This window comes from Loa loa (assembly GCF_000183805.2).
Source record: "Loa loa unplaced genomic scaffold supercont3.29, whole genome shotgun sequence".
Taxonomy (NCBI): Eukaryota; Metazoa; Nematoda; class Chromadorea; order Rhabditida; family Onchocercidae; genus Loa; species Loa loa.
Genome location: NW_018108209.1, coordinates 51,789 through 71,023, shown reverse-complemented (window position 1 = coordinate 71,023; position 19,235 = coordinate 51,789). Strand labels below are relative to the sequence as shown.

Sequence of the window (19,235 nt, the reverse complement as noted above, 5' to 3'; positions counted from 1 at the left end):
AGTAGTATATATATATATATATATATATATATATATATATATATATATATATATATATATATATATATGCATTCTTTGATTTCTCGTCTTTTCTATAATCCCATTATTTTATTCGTTTTCTATTTTAATAACTTCTACACTTAGCTCTATTGGCTTCAAATATTTAAATTCCCAAATGATTTCAGTGTATTGAATCGATTGAGCTTCCTGGAAATTGCCCGATAAATACATTTGGCCTTTCACTGCCACCAAATTTGGAGGTTGATACTGGAGGAGTCGATGAAACCAAAACTACGTCGAATGAAGATCTTTCAAATTATGGGGTAATTCAGTTAATAAATCATCCTTAAAACATTACAAGCATTTTTATACAGTAGTTTTCAATTTGCGCAAACGTTCTCTTTGGTTTAACTATATGTTTAATATAGTTACGTTAGAAAGTTCTACATCATCAGTGGCTCTTTTTCTTATAATGTTCCATTATTTCTACAAATTTTTATTCCCGTTATCATATGCTGATTCCATCTTTCTCGCATTCTCTTTCTATATTTTTCCTTCTTTTTTTTTTTTCTAATCTTTTTTGTTATGTCTTCTAATTAAACCCGACAACGGCAGGTGCGTTGTCAAATAGAAACATTGCGTGATATAGAGGTAATAGAGCATATGTTGCTAAGGTTTGAAAGAAAACTATTACACATTTAAAATTCTAGATTGTTCAGAGTGTGGCGAACAAGAAATGAGGTTCTTTTATATTTTAAATGGTGTCTTTATTTCTATATTTAAGAAGTAGATATAGCTTGCGAACTAATATCATAAATTTTAGTAACAGTGGTTAATAACTGCTAAATTTTTATTCCTTTTTCATTATTTGATTCTTAAGAAAAACCGTTCTGCCTTTACGATATTCTTTGGAAAATTTTCTTCTATGAATGGTTCGTCTTTTTAACTGATAGTTCTAAGTTCTAGTTTTTTTTCTGTTTTTGCTTGATTGAGCACTCTTACTTTGTGAATTTCCTTTTGTTTTTCGGCAAAATAATTTATTCAAGACCTCTTGATTTGGAAATTTCTCATTAATGATAGCTTTCATTGTCGCAAATTTTTTTTTTTTCAAAAATATTGCGAAAAATCTATTAAGGTGAAACCAACTGAACAACATAATGTACAGTTTTCATCGTTCACACTCAGTCGTATAGAATCATCAAGCCTTGAGGGAATCAAATTTGGTGATACGATTGGTGGTCTATGCTCAGACGACTTGGTGAGATTTTATGTAGTTTTATGATTTTATAAATTTTTTTAAATTCACAATTCATTGTTACTTATCACTTAATTTGGAACATCAGTTACACATTGTGTTTGTTGAAATCTAGTTTTTCTGTTTGAAGGCATCAAGAGTATTTTGATCTATCTTCGAAAAAACTGACAGTTCTAATCATTTTCACCACACTCTTTCTTTTGGTTTTCAGTTGTAGTCAAAGTTTTGACATGATATTTCAAGACATTCTTCAGTTATATAATGCACGTGTTTAGACGAAAGCTGATCCGTTATCATTTTTCGTGCAATTGGATCGTGACAAAAATAACATTGAGCATTTGGTGTTGTCGAATGCGCAATTGCCAGCCAACCTTCCAAAGTTGTCTTCGTTTGAAATTTCTCAAGCTTGTATTGCTCCTTTTATGGGAGATTATTACCGAGCAGAAATCATTGGTGAAGTAAATAGTAATAAGTATGTTTTCAAACCTTGAAGCAAACTCTATTTGCTAATAAAAAGAAATTCATATGACATAATCTGGAGTGTTATTTTTAAGATACTTTACTTTTTTGTGCTATCAGTATATTTTATCCATTGCCTAACAAGAAATTTTTAACACTTAGATGTGGCACTTCTGCATATGCAATTCCTTGTTTCATAGTAAAGAGACCGCTAATGAAATTCGGTTTTTAATAAAATTACTATGGAGTTTCTAAGCGATTTCTTTCTTTGAATTTTGTGTTTCTCTGTTTTATTGCTTCTTTTATTCTCAATAAACTATAAACAAATGAGGCGAATTGAGCTAAAAATTATTTGCTTTGAAGGAGAAGAATCCTGTTCGTTGATTATGGTAACGTCGAAGATATGGATACATCAGTGCTTTACGTTATCAATAATTCTCTTCCTGAGCAATTCTATACATCAAGGAGAATGGCTTTTCATTGTCGGTTATACGGTGTCATGCCAATAACTTCCATGGTCAGTTTGGTCGTTTCTTGAAGTAATCATGTCTTATCAGTAGTTTGCTGAAATTTCGGTAGTATTTGTAAAATTACTTTTTTGTTTTTAAGCAATATTACGCTTTCAGAAAAACTAATATTGTAATTACTTAGCATATCCTTATTCATTTTTAAGACAATTCAAAGCATGTTCACTTTTTACTTTTATTCTAATAAATGCCATCGAGTTTCAAGCAATTGTAGAAATCCGTTCACGTCTTCCCTTGAAATCTAAACTGGAAAGGTTCGTGCAATTCAGAGTTATTTCCAATTGGATGTATTAGAAAAGCTTTATGTAATCTAAAAAGATGCTGTCTTTATTGGAAAAAAAAGTTAATTGACCGAAGTCATACTGTACAATCCATATACAGCTTTATGGATTTATGACTTAAATGGAAATACTTTGAAGCTAACGTTATGGAATTCTACATTCTATAAGAAGACCTAGTGGGTATTATATGAGGTGAGATTCCGGGATATCATAGGACAAAATGAAGCTCACTTTGGATAATTTTGTAAAATCAATCCTTTCATCTCGAGGAATTTGCATTTGTAGTTTTCTGTTTTTCAAAAAATTTCTGATACAGATGGCTTAAACTTATTTTTCAGCATACATTCGATCTGGAAGCTCGAAAGGTATTCTCAGAATTGACCGCTGATCAGAAGCTGCTGATATGTTTCTTGCAACAATCAGTCAAAGGTATCTATGAAGTAACGATTATGCTCAGTAATGGACATTTCGTTTCCGATATCTTGATCTCAAGGTGCATTTTCAGAAATGATGTTCTTTAAATTTCTAGAAGTTATCGGCATTTAAATTTGTTACTGAATGCGTTTTTTGATATAATAAAGAGGGTTTTAGAGGTTTTGCTATTCCATTCAAATGGGGTATCGGACCATCGCTGTCGCTTTATGAAACATTGGATGTTCTTCGATCCGACGAATGTGATCATGTTAATCATATTTTTACTGTTCAATTATCAGATAGCCTTTCGCAACTTGAACAAGTGAGTTCAAACTTAAATATAAGTGTTTAGGAGCAAATATTTAATTTTGAATATCTAGGAATTTAAGAGTTGAAGTTCTCACACGGTAAGATTCTCTCCTCTGGTTTTGTATTGCTTGTTTATACTGGAAGACGAGTCACTGTTTTCTAACTTTTCCTAATTTTTCTCATGGACTTTAACCACTACCTAGATGTTCTTAACCAAGCAAAGTTAAATACTTCCACAGTCCGTTAATTAAGAACTACTGCAGTTAACACAAAATGTAGGTGATATGAGCCAGTTTGGGTAGTGGAACTTCCAGCCAACAATTTGTGGACTCAGTCAGCATAATGAACAATGAGAAGGGGAAAAGATACCGTACTGCCGTATCTCGTGTGAATAGAAGGAAATTAAGTTGTGAAATGGTTTCTTCCTGAATTTTCAGTTAAACGATGGATATGTAGATAGCAAAAAAACGATAGAAGCACCACAAATTGGCGATGTTGTTATTTCGTACTTCGAGGAATCACCATATCGGGCAGAAATCATTGCCACGGAAATTAACGATAGTAATGAAGTATATCGTGTGCGTTATGTTGACTATGGTAATGAAAGCCTCTGCACGAAGGAAGAATTATTCGCGCTGGATAGGGATCAGCAGCCTGATGTAAATTTGTTTAATTATATTTAGTTTTTTAATCCTTTAACATACTTATAAGTTGAATTTTGGGTTACATTAAGCATGGCTTTATCAAGTGGAGCATAAAGCAATGAAGGAGTATTAAAATGTTAACCACATTTATATAATAATGCATCCAGTATGGAATAGTAGAGTTCAACAATAAAAACTACATTGCATTTTATATCAATCTAACACTTTTAGAGAGCGCTTTTTTCTTGTGCTTTTGATGAGAAAAGAGGAAAGGATGCGGTTTCTGCGTATTGTCTGCTTTGAATTTTGAGACTGGTGTTAGATCAGTGATATAATAAATGTTTTATTTTATTACATGTTTTTGAATTCATTTACTATGACCTTTTATTTAGTAAGATGTGTTCTTTGATGCTTTCAGCAGTTTTATGTCTATCCATATGTTTATCTATTTTTTTTTTCAGATAATACTTTATACTCCTCGACAAGGTTTTCGATGCCGAATTGATGGTGTTCAACCTTTAACTCATAAGGAAGAGTGGCCTGAAGAAGTACAGAAACGCATCGATAATTTATTAGCTCCTTCCACTTCATTTGAAGCTGCTGTTGGTAGTCCGAGTGTGGATGGAGTTTATCCTATTAGGGTTAGTTATTCACCCGGGAGGAAAGCACACTAGGGCATATTTCAGTATGTCAGCTTTATCCCTTTCCAAAGGATGATAACTGACAAACGTGTTTTGTTATCACTTTTATATGTTATCACTATTATTTAAATACTTCGTTTCCAAAATTTCATTTTTTGAATACTAATAGAAGTGATAATAGATTATGGTACTCAAGAATCAGTTGATTGACGAGGATGGTCTCGGAACTGATGAAGCAAATAGCATGAAGAACAAAGTTGATCTAGCGAGTTGGTTAATTGCAAAAGGTTATGCAGAAATGCAGGATATTTGGAGAGACTATCCGGTGAAGAATTTATTATCAGGCGGGAAACATGAATACGAAATGTTCATCACAGAAATCGATGGGCAGATCATTCGTGCACGGCCATATGTTTTTGCTGAACAATATAACAGAATGAAGAAGGTATGGTTATATAGATCGTTGAAATGGTCTTTCGATTCATATACTAGTTTTATTCAAACTTTCTTAACCTAATACAGTTATGTGCTAATGTTCTGAAAACTGCTTCTATTGTGAGTTGTCTGATTGAAAACTTCTTCTATTGCGAGTTGTCTGAATCTTTTTTCTTTTTATCGCATTATTTATCCTACCAATATTTAATTGTTGAAATATATTTTACTATTCTTGAAATTTGAAGCAATTTACATGCTTCAAGTTTTCTATCTTTTTAACTTCAGACATTAACCTCAGGCACTTGCAAACATTAAAACAGTTCCTCTTGAAACTGATGCACCTACCACTTTAATTTCTTTGAACAACGAATATAAACGTGCAGTGTTGATCTCCTCAAAGAATAATGCGACATCAAAGAAGTATTTATTGGTTGATGAAGGTATTTCTATTGAAGAAATGCCCATTCAGTTTTCTGGCATTAGTGAATTATGTAAGTTATTTCTTTGAAATTTTTGTATTAAATTTCATTGTTTCATCTAACTTGGAATTTCTTTGCTCCATTGTTCCTGCAAAACTTAGATACTTTATTTTAGTTAATTGCCACGGAGTTTTTCTTGGAAGCTTTTTGCAAGGTTTCTTATTACTGAGTCTATTTTGAGAGTGCATTAAACGAAAAGTTTGACTGTAGTACATTGACTTTTTCAGGAGTCAAAGTGTCATATATTACATGAATTCTTTGGTAGGCCTACTTCCAAAAAATATATGTGTACTGAGATAGATATAGCAAATAAAATATAACGAAATTAGAGAGTTGAGGGACCCGTTTTAGAGTGAAGTATTGGGTCATGTTGCAGGTGATTCTGACGGATTCTTAGTGCGAACATGCCATCGCTTGTCAGTGCAACTCAAGCTTAGCGAATCCTTGCTTGATGAAAAGTCGACAGAAATGATAATGAATAGTGCAGCAATGGGCCCAGTTAAAGTTATTCTTGTTGAATACAGTAAGGCAAGTTTTTACAAGACACTTATGAAAGCTGTTGAAACGTTGTAAGTCACAGAGTGTCCTGCAGTTCAGAATTCGGAGACGTTTTTTATTTTTAACGAAATTCTAAAGCAAGTTATTGTTGCTTTTGTATTTTCTCAGGATATTTCAATTATTTGCAGGATGGCAACTACTTAATAAGTGACATTTTATTCTCTGATGGCACAACTTTGCTAGAAAAATTCAAGAAAACGAGGCAGGAAGCAGTGGATGAAAACGGTTCAGCATCAGATCTTTGTATTAGTGATCTTGAACAGGCAGACGGAAACTCAAAGCAAGGTATGAAGTCAACCTTTACTGATTACTGAGAAGTTAATTGGAAAACGATTTATAAAGTCAGTGACAACGATTACAAGTTTAATAGATGAGATTTTGCTTTTAAAAGGCTTATGTCTAATGCTCTGCCATTTTTGCGAAACTTTCTCTGAATTATTAACAACAGTGACTAATTAAATTGGCACCTCGTAAGAGTAGCTCGACACACTTGTAACATCCCTGCTAAAGGAATTGAAGAGCAAAAATCTGATCACTAATCAAGATCCTAACCTGAATCGACATCGTCACCCTTCTTCAAACTAATAAAAAGGCTGGAATTTTAGACGAAAAAGTAGATTCGAGATCCCCAACTAATGGGACAAAAAGAATTGAATATGACGAGAATTTGATCGTTCCTAATCTGAAGGCTCAAGTTTGATTTTTTGGAGCACTGAATCAACAATGCTTGAGGATGCATTGATGCAATTACCTTAAAAAGTACAGTTTGGAATAATTACGTCAGGTACTTCAACATTTTGGAATGATGTATGGATATATATATATGTATATAATTAATGTTAGAAAATTTTAATCAACTGAAAGGTTTACATTGCAAACAACAGTTTCCTAGGCATCAAAAATATCGAGTAATATTTTCGACAATATGCATGAAAGTTATAAAACGTTCGACCCTAAAATTACTGCTTCCCTCAATTCATTGGACCACACGTTTCACTTTTGAAGGAGGTTAAATAATATAGTTTTATCAGCAGTTTGTCAGCGATTTTAATATTAATTTGATTGATAGCTGCTTTAATTCTATCACTTTTGTGGCAATAACCGAAGAGAAATAGATTAAGTTTGGAACTTTGCAGAATTTTTCCCATTTAATAATCTATGTCGATTTATTAGCAAGAAAAAACTATCATTTGATGGTCGAAATTCTTATTTGGTTTCGGTGTTGCACTATCAGACGGAATAATTTTCACTCAACTCTAAGATTAGGAAAGGCATTTGGAAATAGCATCTGCATCGATAGATTTTCCAAGGAAAAGCCACCATTCTAACTTTGCTGACAGCAGGACATACCGAAATTTTAGCAGAGTGAATTATTCTGTTGGCTTAGTGAACTTTTTTATTACTGTATATGGTTCTTAATGACTAAAAAAATTTTAAAGTTTTTTTTAAAAAGAAGTTTTCCTGCTCTGCTATTCTTTTGTACTATGATTTTCATTTTTTATGGTGTATGAGGTTCTTAATGGATTTCATCATCCCCTTTATTCGTTTTTCTTAATTTCTTTCCCAGTTTATTGTTTACAACATAAGGTTATAACTGGTATTTTCGCATTTCTGAGCGATAATTTCCTTGTTACTCATTCGTCATGTTTAAAGCTTTTACATACTTTTGCTACTAATTAAAATCGTCAACGTTTAATGCCTAATAGTTATTGTCTTTGCGTTTATTCTTGCAATCATTTTATGTTTCTTTCCTTTTTTATTAGGGCATGTGTAATTCGCTTTCCTAAAGACTGGTTAACTTGCAGGAGAGTTCTTGAGCTATATTGTCGCCATTTATAATTAAGAAAAAATGCTGGTTGTCTAGCTTTTTGTTTTTGCATTTTCTGTTGTTTTACGATTCTGTTTATCTTTACTTTATTCAGATCCTACATAATAATTGTTTTATTCCTTCTTTCACATCACAGTTCAATGTATCATTGTAATAAAATTACTTATATTTTATTTTGCACACTGTACACTTTGACATTCACTTTTCACTGCTAACCTGAGATCTTTTTTTACCACAAAGTTATTGTTACTTTTTTAAATAATTTCTCGGATGAGACTGTATCGCATTGAAATGCACCAATTGGAGTTCATTCTAAAATGCTTGAGGATTTTGTGCAAAAAATGCAATTTCAAAATTTTATTTCGTAAGGAATTCAGTTTTCAGAATTTAGTATGTCCAGAAGTGTTGCGAATGTTGTCAATATTAGACATGGGTGAATCATTACATGTGAATTATGAGGTAGCTTATACGCTTAATGGTAAATTCACCAACTGGTCCCGTTATTCTAATGATAATAGGATAGAACTTCGCTGATAAGTGATGTGTTACACACGACATTTGAAATTTCATTTATTTGTTTTGTATTTTACTCATTAAATGACCCACTACTTTATTCTGAGGAAAAGTCCGTGATGTCATGCCACATATCTAAGGTCATTTACGTGTGGATGCTTTGGGTGTGTCGATCCTGTACGCTAATTTTGAAGATAAGGCTCCGAATTTTTTTGAAATTGTCAAATTTTCCATGAAATGATTACGAGAAGCAATTAAGCACGTGCGGTGCAGCTTTTCTTAGTACATAATATCAAACGACCAGTCGATTCAAAACCATTTCGTTACTTCTGAATTCAACAGAACAGTTGTTATTGCCAATGTGTCTTCCAGAACTGAGCGAGGATGACAGGTGGGTAGGAATAATAAATCTGATTGTATTTCTTGTAGCTACCTGACCTTTAACCTCAACTTTTTTGCTGTAAAATGGGTATGTAACAGAATGGTCTGGAGTTCTGTTAGAAAACTTCAATAAGTGGAGAAATCAAGTGGTATCTGTCTATCAATAATCTTATCAATAAATGGATTATGTGGAATGGTTCCAAAAAAAAGAAAAATTTATAGATTGTTCTGTCTACATAGATAACATAGAGGATGTATCATACCAAATGGATTCTGAATAATAATTAAGATTTTAAATTCAAAATCAGCAAAAAATTTCGTCCAAATTTAATTTTAAAAAAATTCCAGCGATGAATACGATGTCTGTTGTGGAGGTATACATTCATACGTGGCAAGCATATTTTTTTGTGTCATCGATTTCTGGTCAACGTGTTCAATGTTCTTCCTCATTGCTTTCTTTCATTATTATGATGTAAAATTTTTTAAAACTTTAAGAAAAACAAATAACTTATTCGAAAAAATGAAGTTCAAATACTTATTTTAACTCGTTTCTTCAAAGAAATCAAAAATTTTCATCACAAAAATGGATGGAAACTTTTGTTAAAAGTAATTACTGAAGAGTCAGATGCAATTCAAGGCATGAGATTGGGTATAGGAGAAAAGGAGTAAGAAATATGAAATGGAATTTGGTTATTTATAGACATTATTGGATTTCTGAATTTATCAGTAGTTTGGATTTTTTGTTGCTTGTATCTCAAATATTTCCACAAGAACCATATTGAATATAATGATTCATCGTCTTTTTCTCTTTCGCTCGAATGATATCTTAGTATCTAATCTTTCTAAAATTCTGAATTTTAAAATGTAAAAAATCATTTTGACTCAGTTTAGAAACATTTCTTTCCGTAAGGTAAAACATTCCAAAAAATTTCTCAAATATATAACAATATGAATATTGAAAGATCATCATCAAAAATTTCCTTCTATTTCATTTTAAAGCTAAGTGGACAAGAATTAAAAATTTAATTCTTCTGAAGATTTTTTGAAAATTCCAAAATTTTGTAATTTCTTCAGTATACAAACTTTACCACTTTTCATACTTCCTAAAAATTGGATTTCAATTTGAAAGTTTAGTTTCGGATTTTCGAATCGAACTTTAGTTTCTCCATTTAAACTAAAACTCTATTTTTTAAAATAATTCTAACACCATTTTAAGCAAACGTTTGAAATCGTCGCAAAATTTTGGAATGTGGTTAGAACATATTCTTATTTCCGTAGAATACTGCAGATACAATTTTGATAGTAACATTCAGTGAACGTTTTCAGGATCAATTAACATGGCCAGTGACAGTTCCGCTTTTCGTCCTTTATATTTCTTTCTTATCCTATCTTTCAGGACCTATTGGACTATGCATAGGTGTAGGTTATCTTTTCATTTTTCCAAATAGGAAAATGAAAAATGAAAAAGGATTTACCAGCAATGTGGTTCGAAAAAGAAAATTTATTTTGAATTTATAAGTTCAAAATTCAACTTCAAACATTGAATTTTCAACTAAGTTTTTCATCCCCCCAATTATTGGGTTCATTTGTTTTTCAGTTCTAATTTAACGAAAGTTTTGCAAAAACAAGCAATAAAAAGATATGGCAGTGACATTTATAATAATAGTAATAATGATGTAAATTTCCTAGAACTTTCAGCATAGCTTTCTTATAGCATTATATTATTACCGAATTGCTGTTATATTCTTTTTTGCTTTAACATGGATGATTATCAATTCCGATGAGCGGAAAACTGTCGTAGGTTAGTCGTTAGGATTCCTATGATTAGCAGTCATTCAGTACAAGATATCCATCCATTGATGCATGCAAGATATAGTCGCATATCGATCTCGCGAAAAATATTTGTAAAGCAAATCGTCAAATCGTTCTGATCAATTCATTTCTTAATCAGAAAGGCATTTAGCTTTTTAGATTAGTTATGTTTAGCATTTCATAAATTTTAAAAAATCCAAATCATTCAAATTTTTAAAAATTTGTGGTGGTTTTAGCAAGTGTAGCAAAATTCTTTTACTATCGCATCTTTCAAACTTACTAATTTATCGGTTGATAGAGTATGATACAGTTCCCAAAGATAGCTGAACTTATTTGCTTGGCAAATAAATTAGAATTAGCATAGCTCACAAGCTTTCATGATGATGTATTTCGAAGTTCATAATTTAACCATTTGCAGACATTGTCCTTACAATATTATGGTTTTTAACGGCGTTTACTTATTTTATTGGATGGTATATTCACAGGAGGACATATAAATTTCTCAGGACTCGGTCAGCTTTCTTGTTGCTACTAGATATTGTGAGGGAATTATCGAAAATTTATGAGACATTGTTGATGAGAAATTATCAGCACAAAAGTATATTATCTCATAATGCCAGGATTTGGGAATTTTTGTCCTGTTATTTATTTCAATTAAAGCATGAAAATGTGAAGGAATGTTCTCATTTAATGTCTTATCTGTCATTTGAGAAAATGAATCATTTCACCAACTCTAAACAAACAGCATAGGTTTAACCCACAAAATATACACTTGCTTTACTCATCGTTCTATTCCAAATATGAGCAAGAATAGCTTTTTTGATAAGCAAAATATGTTCTCTTCTAAGTACCATATCTCATCTATTAAACAATGAATGTTAGTACTAGTATCATTGGTTTTGCAGATGGGAAGGATACGATGATGGTGATTTAGTATTTGCTGCCAAGTTACGAGCTCAGGGTTTACCTGTTGCGGGTTACAATACGCGCGAGTATTTTGCTTCCATCAATCTAAAACATAAGTCGGCAAGACAACATAGCAAAGAGTCCACATCTGCAATTGCAGCAAAAAAAGATTAGGTCACTAAAGTAAGTAACATTAAATCAGTGATTAGATGTTGCCCAGATCTATTAGTACTGATGATTTAGAAATACATTTTTTTGTTCCTCCTTACAATTCTTTATATTGCTTCCCATTTAAAAATTATATAAAGTTATTTGCAAAGTTCCCAAAAGAAAGGATTCTATCACAGCAAAAGTAATATTTATGCAAATAGACCAAAGGTTTCACTACAGTAAAAACTGTGACCAGTGAAATGGGATAGTAACCATTTAATTGCACTAAAATTTTATTGCAAATCAGTGCACTCCATAAATTAGAACAGATGAGATCGCCAAAAGTAGTACAAGCACTACTAAAAGCAAAATAAAGTGAAACTATGTATTTAGAAATCAGAGGAAAAAAAAGTAAAATAATGATCGGACGTCGTGAATAGTCGAAACCCTACCTCAGCAATACAAATCCATGGTTAAAATGTTTGGTGGTAATTCACATACTTATAAAAGTTCAACTGCTTCCCACGACCAACATCTAAATAATTAGTCTCTTTCCTTCTCGAAACAATGCAGCCTCATCAATTTCAAGAAATAATAAACAAACCCGACAAAATGATATAAAACAATGTGAAGCAGAGGCAGAGTGATGGGTATAAGATGATGTATAAAGCTTAGCACCACAATCTTTATGTAGAAAACATAATCAGTAATACGTAAGAAAGTTTCCAAAGCAACTTTTCTACAAGTTATTATAATGTCTGAAAAAAAAACTGCAAATTCTAAAGAATATCATTAATCAAGCAGCATGCTGGCATTGCAGTTAAGAAGGAATGAGATACTATCGTGATCAATTTACTCGATGCCCTATTTGAGGTTTTTCGATTTTTTAATTTTGCCTTACCGGTCGATTCCGACATAAGAAAAATCTCTCCTCTATTTATGATGCAAACTGCTAAAATCTTCATTATCGGCCATATCATGAAAGGCTAATTTATGCATTACTCTATTTCAATAAAATTGACTTATTTCGGTCAATAATATAATCAAATGAACAAATGCAGAAACTGGAATCAGAAGTGAAAGCTGCAAACTGCACATATTTTAAGAGCAATAACAACACTAGAACAATATAACAATGTTTAGATATTATCATATTAATATTGTCATATTTAGATGTATTCATAACAATATTTAGAACAATATGACGCAACTTTTCAAGGCGGTCCGACCAGACTATATGGATTAGTGATACCCTCGATAGGTATCTTATATAAAACAGGATCGTATCTTGAAACACTTGTAACTAGTGGGTTATAACCAAAATATGAAATAAATGAGTTGATACAAATGGAACGTTGAGCATTCCATGATGATGATATATCATTGTTGACATGACCTGAAAAAAAAAAGCATTGTTCCCGGTTTGCACTTTCACCGAAGTGACTTCAACATTTTCGAAATTCGAATAAAAATGGCAAACTGAAGAAATTAGTAGTGTTGAAACTAAATCCCATATACACATAACAGATAAACAAAGCTATTCACTCACTGATGTAAGTTTTACCCATGCATTTGTTGCACGCTCTCTCCGTCACTTCGGGTATAAAATACTTTACCTGCATTTTAAACATGCGCCCAAACATATACATGGAATAAGCAATCAGCTTAACCTGCATAATTTTTATCGGGCGATCACAGAATGATTATACTTGTAATATCTGGTAAGGATTAATACTTACTTGAATAAACGAACTTTTCTCGCGGTGTAACCTTCAAAGGACTTTTTCCAGTAACACTACTAATCAGAAAATTCATCGCAATATCCTCACAGTTTTTATTCCTTTCCACATATTCTATTATTTTTGGTGGCAATAACTCGTGATATAACATTCCATAGTACTGCAGAAAGAGATTATAATATTAAAGAATCAGAATCACAGCTTTACGAATCTGATTGGATTTTAAAACAAGAATGAAACTTCACACTTTGAATGGAATTCCACAAAAATTAAGTGCTACCAGAACAGCGTTTCTTTGTATTCCGAAAAAAGATAGTGCTGAAAGTAACAGGTTTCATTTAACCTTGTGATAAAACGCGGCTCCCATCAAAATAATATTCATTGAACTTGCCCATTCTGTATGGTACTCATATAACTTGGTAGATTCATTGAAAACAACAGCTCGTGGTAAAAATCCCACTAACCGATCTGGATTTTCTCGCCACGTCTGAAATAACGAATATAAAACTACAACACTCTCACGTCTTTAAATTCACATTAAGCGAATTAGGTCAAAATCACTATTTATTAGCTATGGACATTTCTATCAAAGTTCCTAATTCTTGAAAATTTTCGGAACTGGTATGACACCTGATAGCCAAATTCGATTTCATCAACGTTCACAGCAACTACGTCCTCGTCAAGCGAAAATACTGCATCTGTAGTTATTTCCGAGAACACAATAAATCGATTGGTCAACATATTTTGGTCCATATGGATAACATGAATGGGTCGATTAATGTGTGGCCACTCAGTCACTATAGAATGAAAAATCGTTTCGTATAACTTCAGAACATAAAAGGAAAACAGAAAGAACTTGTGGCGAAGGAGCAAAAAAAATCACTACTTATTATCTGAGAATAAATTAGACTCCTGAAATAGAGAAATTTTTTTTTTGTTTCTCGATGTATTGCATGTTATCACCACTTCGAGATTAATTTTCGTGATTAAGCAAGATTTAGAGAGTAGCCAAGAAGTTAGTGGGTAGAAAATCTGCTTACTTGGAGGAGGTTTACTGGGATGATTCCATACAACGACAATGCTTCGCAAACTTGCTACTTTGGCAAGCAATCGTATGATGACAAACAATGAACTCAGTTTACTATATGTCGAGATAACACCCGTGAAACCTTCGGCAGAAGCGTGGAAAGGATGGAAGAGCGATGGGACAAGACAACTCTGTAACCAAATATAAGCTAAGTCAGTGGATCATGAATATGTTCTTAGAATTTTTATTCAGAGATAGCAGAGGACAAAGCATATGATTAAAACAAAAGTTAGGAAAACAGTCTGAAGTTTGAAGATTCCAAAATTCATTCTACCTTTAATGAATTGCAATTCCATTCATCGTATGTTGTAAACGAATTAGGAATAATACGCCTCTCCAAGATACTTAAAGTAGTAAGGACAATTTTTTCAAGTGAAGAAAAATAACGACTATATACGAAAGAAATTTGTTCCCTCATACGCTGTTTTCGTTCGGATGATAAAACTCGCAAGAATGTGAGGACAGAAGACAAACGACTTCGGGAAAATGTTAATGATAATCTGAAAAGGCAAAAGTGAGTAAAGAACAAATTAAATTAAAACAGTTAAATTTCTTACTCCAGAGATTCCATGGAATATCATAGCATAGTGTACCGATAACAAATGGTACAGTGTATCAGATGACTAGATATTCTCCCGACGATTCTGATATGAGTTCTCTGCGTCTACTATCTATTTCGAGTTTACGAGTTTCGAATGTAATTAACAACTAACAAATCCCAATTGATCACTTCACTAAAGGGCAAGATGATAGAATCTGAGATAATGACAGGAATAGAGCCGACGCGTAAAGCTAACATTAACAGCAATTCAGATCCAGCAACTCGATCATCAATCAGAGTGAACTGACTTTCCTGAAAGTTTTTAAAACCTTTATTTTTGAAACAAATATGTCTGAATCATCCCGCAGCTTCTGAAGATCGAAGCCCCGAGGATATTCCTTCCTTTATTTAGTGATCTATAAGAAGAACCAATTCCTTTGGTCTCTTCATCATATCCAAATAAAGTGGAATTTCATGTTCCCATGAAGAAATAACGTGGGATGTGATTTACAAGGATTTCTTCAGTTACCACTGATTTTTGGACGAAAGGTTTTAATATGAAATCCGAACCTTGACAACTTCACCCAAGCTATGAGCATTTCCACGAATGTCGCACAAGGAATTTCCATCTATTACATCGCAGCTATCCAAGACAAGGCAATCATTTTTGTTAAACAAGCTTTTAAGTAATACTTTAACATTATGAGAAGCAAATTTTATCGGCACAACGATAAAATATGAAAATTTCTCCACAGAGGATAAGAAAGACGATGGCAAACTATAGGGATTCCATAGAGGCAATGATAAATCAAAGCCGCGTCGGAAAGTTTTGCGATGAGATCCGGCCCTGTAAATAGATCTATCAGTTCAAATGTCCAGAATAATGTTTGAAAAGCATCCAGTAATCATCTATTTCCTGTAAGCTGTCAATTTTTCTCTTCTACTTGTGCCTACCGAGATATCAACATTTAGAGGAATTCGGCAGCAAAGCAAACAACAAATTTAGAGATTACACATGTTTTCATCGCGTAAGAACTAACCTCGCAATAATAGCATTAATATCAAGAAGACTGGCACCCGCAAATGCAAATATGAGCACATTGTGGTTGTTCAGGCGAGCACCTGCATTAAAATTTTTCGAAAAAGATGATTCACCGTCGTTGAAACGATAAATATTAAGAGTATCAAATCCAGGCAGAACGAGGCAGGCATCTTCAATTGCATCAACTCTATACTTGGATCGTTCAATGATTGAACGTATCTCGAGATATTCGCTTGAAGGTGACGGTGTGATATCCCTACCACTCTGAAACATTACAGAACTTCAGGCAAAATAGTCTATTTCAGCTCATTTCGCGAATTGTCCCCGTGATAAATCATGTTCTATTTCATGACAATATTTTATTAATCAGTAACGACTCATCTTTATGCTTTCCTTCTCTCTTCTGAAATTCATCAGAAAAATAATTCACCTCATCGATGACCCGTATGAACGGTTCGATAAAAACAGTAAGCTGGTCATCATGAAGCGAACATGGTGGCAAATAGAGACACGTATCTGTTGTACAATTTTTGCCACTCTCTAACTTTCCTGTATCGTCTGAAGCGATATGGTATTCCAAAATCCGCTGGTATCGTCCCTTCTTGCCAATTCCACAGAGAAAATCCAAGAAATAATATAGCCAACGGAACAATTCTGCTGCAGCTGCATCGCATTCCTCATAAATATTCAGAACAAGGAAGCATGAATGCATACTCTCTCCGCCGAATCATTACCAAACCTAGAAAGTGATGATTTGTGATGACCGGTGAAGCTCAACTGCAAAAGTTTGCAATCATGCATACAGTAGTGAGAGCAACCCGTTCAATCTATCCACTATATACTATGCATTTAATTGTGACTGTAATATTCTTTACAGTACTTTCCAGTCCAAACTGAAAAAAATCGAATATTTGATGACCTATTGACCAATAAGATGTGTCAAGTTTCTGAATACTGAGCAACTTTATTAATACCAGGACTGAAGAAAAAAGGAATGAAAAACCAAAACTAAAGCATAAAAGAGCACGAAATAGAAACTATCAGCTATATATAAAATTCAGAAAAAGTATTACACAAATTAAATTACACGACTGTAATAAATATAGTGATTAATTCAACAGCAGGAACAATGAACTTCTTGAACTAGTGAGGAAATAAAACTTGGCAGAACCAACATTTATTAAAAGTTCAACAGAATTAAAGCTCCTACTGACTACATCTCAAAATACTAACATTCCGCGCCAATTGTAATGTTTTTCCCCATTCCACATTAGTATCGAATATATGGCAAGTAATGAAATATCAGACCTATCACAATGTATAAGAACATTTTGCAGAAACCAAAAATCGACCTGCATAAACACAAAATTTCATCAGAAAATGCCTTATTTACAAGTGCTTCTATTTTAAATTTGCAAACTAAATAAGATTTAACGCCATATGATTTAAGATAGTTTCACTTTCAAGCTCACACTATATACCGACTGCTTTATCCGTTCGTATTATACACGAAAAAAATGTCACCAGTGAAATGTGAATTGATAAAATCGTATTGAGATAATTTGGCTAGCACCTTAACTACAATGGAAAAAAATGGCAGGGTCAAATAATCAACACAAACAAAAAATGGTCCAAAAGCTAAAAAATATGGATTCGAAACGAATTAACAATAATTTTTTGCATATTATAAATGTGATACTTCTTTCAAAATTTTTTCACGGAAATCACTGGTACATTTCGTCAGATCCACCGCAAACGATGCACAATTTAGTAACTTGTTTTTATTTTTCATAATGCATTCCATTAAATCCTGAAGAGTTAAAATGAATGACCTCAGTCTTATCTTCTGCCATTTACTATGCAAGGATTATAAAAAAATTGAAAAGGATGGATAACTGAAATTCAATCCGCCATAACTTCAAATAAGTTCTAAAAGAAAATTTTTACTTGATTAGTAATCAAAAAACAAATGAGAAGAAAGCATCCTAATAGATGTTAAATGAAAACAAATAAATATACCTGTTTTAGCACTACTACTTAATTCTAAATAATAACTTACAGTCTCAATCGGTTTACAGACATTTTCCGGGTGATAAGAGAAGTACTGTTTTTCAATTCGTTCCATTGTCTCATCAAATGCATCTTTTCGTGCTTGCAAGTCAGCTACTGAGATTTTCTCTTAAAATAACGAAAGACTTCGTTTCAGCTTCAAACATACTATAAGTTCTAAAAGTTTCATTTTCCCTATCAGTGACTTTTCAGTGAATGTATAAGGAATACGAAATAGTTATAAAACTGCCCAGTATTTAAATACAGTCCCGAACTAATTTTAAAAAGACTGTTAGCCATGTTCACCGCCAACTATTTTCGATTTTGTATTTAATTTTATGCAAGAAGTTTTCGTCGCAACGGAGCTTAATCAAATGACAGACAAAGAGGAACGGAAAAAATAAGTAAATGCAAAACCAACCAGTTGTTGTTTTTTGTAATGAGAACTTCGCCTCTGAAAGATTTTTCACTTGTTCACGCAATTTGCGATTCAGTTCTTGTTCCTCAGCCAACTGTTTCCTAAAATACTTGTGAATCAGCAGTTAAGCCCATATTTAAGAAAAAAAGTAAATCAAAACCTCCAACAAATTTTTCAAACAAAATTTAAAAGTAAAGACTACCTCAAATCGTTGACATTCCCACTTTCCGAATTTCCCAAACTCAAAATTTGATCCACAACATCGTGTGATACCGCGACTGTCTTGTATTCTTCCGGTATTTCACTTCGTTCAATCTTTATCACCTGAAACTAGGAGTTTCTAGAAAGCATAATGTATTTAAATGATTATGGTTTAATCTGATAACAAAGGTTTTGGTTTGCAAAATGAGAAACACAATGATCTATGAATATAAATTCTCAAGTCATACATTTGATAAAATGCTCCTATTCCATGAAATCAATAACAGTAGTTCATACGACTAAGAATTTCTATTATTATACGAATACGAACAGCCATTTTAAAACTGGAAAATGATTTTCTTCAAGATGAAAGCGAAAAGAAAAGTGATACCTTCGGAAGATCATCGGAAGGGTTGCCTTCTTCACAGCTCTGAGCTGATCCCATGAGGTAATGAAAAGTTGTACTACAACAGTACCACATAAATATAAATATATATATATATATATATATATATATATATATAATAAATAATAATATATATATATATATATATATATATATATAT

At 32.6% G+C, this 19,235-nt stretch overlaps 4 protein-coding genes across 4 annotated transcripts in view; 2 read left to right on the top strand and 2 right to left on the bottom strand.

Annotated features, from left to right (window-relative positions):
• LOAG_16925 (tudor domain-containing protein) overlaps nt 1-6,837 on the top strand; it is a gene marked incomplete at its 5' end in the record, with an annotated part of 11,131 nt that extends 4,294 nt beyond the window's left edge. Inside the window, 13 exons of the mRNA XM_020449579.1 lie at nt 186-323; nt 1,136-1,258; nt 1,531-1,727; nt 2,078-2,231; nt 2,861-3,015; nt 3,114-3,258; nt 3,683-3,904; nt 4,351-4,530; nt 4,712-4,975; nt 5,264-5,456; nt 5,821-5,972; nt 6,131-6,287; nt 6,608-6,837. Coding sequence (XP_020306861.1) covers nt 186-323; nt 1,136-1,258; nt 1,531-1,727; nt 2,078-2,231; nt 2,861-3,015; nt 3,114-3,258; nt 3,683-3,904; nt 4,351-4,530; nt 4,712-4,975; nt 5,264-5,456; nt 5,821-5,972; nt 6,131-6,287; nt 6,608-6,702 — 2,175 coding nt within the window. The 3' untranslated portion in view covers nt 6,703-6,837. The remainder of the gene's footprint in view (nt 1-185; nt 324-1,135; nt 1,259-1,530; nt 1,728-2,077; nt 2,232-2,860; nt 3,016-3,113; nt 3,259-3,682; nt 3,905-4,350; nt 4,531-4,711; nt 4,976-5,263; nt 5,457-5,820; nt 5,973-6,130; nt 6,288-6,607) is intronic.
• Nucleotides 6,838-10,488: 3,651 nt separating this feature from the next.
• LOAG_05823 (hypothetical protein) lies at nt 10,489-11,616 on the top strand (the record flags this gene model as incomplete). The annotated part of the gene is made up of 3 exons (XM_003141360.1): nt 10,489-10,525; nt 10,955-11,048; nt 11,442-11,616. The coding sequence occupies 3 exons, from the start codon at nt 10,489-10,491 to the stop codon at nt 11,614-11,616; spliced, it is 306 nt and encodes a 101-aa protein (XP_003141408.1).
• Nucleotides 11,617-12,806: 1,190 nt separating this feature from the next.
• Nucleotides 12,807-16,750, bottom strand: LOAG_05822 (exostosin family protein; the record flags this gene model as incomplete). The annotated part of the gene is made up of 10 exons (XM_003141359.2): nt 16,432-16,750; nt 16,000-16,265; nt 15,530-15,806; nt 15,132-15,271; nt 14,693-14,918; nt 14,372-14,549; nt 13,962-14,128; nt 13,675-13,818; nt 13,332-13,491; nt 12,807-12,988 (listed from the first exon to the last, which is right to left on the bottom strand). Exons 1-10 carry the CDS (start codon nt 16,711-16,713, stop codon nt 12,807-12,809), a joined length of 2,022 nt encoding a protein of 673 aa, XP_003141407.1. The 5' UTR covers nt 16,714-16,750.
• A 707-nt stretch (nt 16,751-17,457) lies between these two features.
• The window catches only part of LOAG_05821 (hypothetical protein), a 2,234-nt gene continuing 456 nt past the window's right edge, over nt 17,458-19,235 (bottom strand). The window contains exons 2-6 of the mRNA XM_020446979.1: nt 19,061-19,133; nt 18,671-18,792; nt 18,472-18,569; nt 18,061-18,179; nt 17,458-17,811 (exon numbers count right to left, since the gene is read on the bottom strand). Of these exons, the coding sequence (XP_020302742.1) occupies nt 17,686-17,811; nt 18,061-18,179; nt 18,472-18,569; nt 18,671-18,792; nt 19,061-19,114 (519 nt within the window). The 5' untranslated portion in view covers nt 19,115-19,133 and the 3' untranslated portion in view covers nt 17,458-17,685. The remainder of the gene's footprint in view (nt 17,812-18,060; nt 18,180-18,471; nt 18,570-18,670; nt 18,793-19,060; nt 19,134-19,235) is intronic.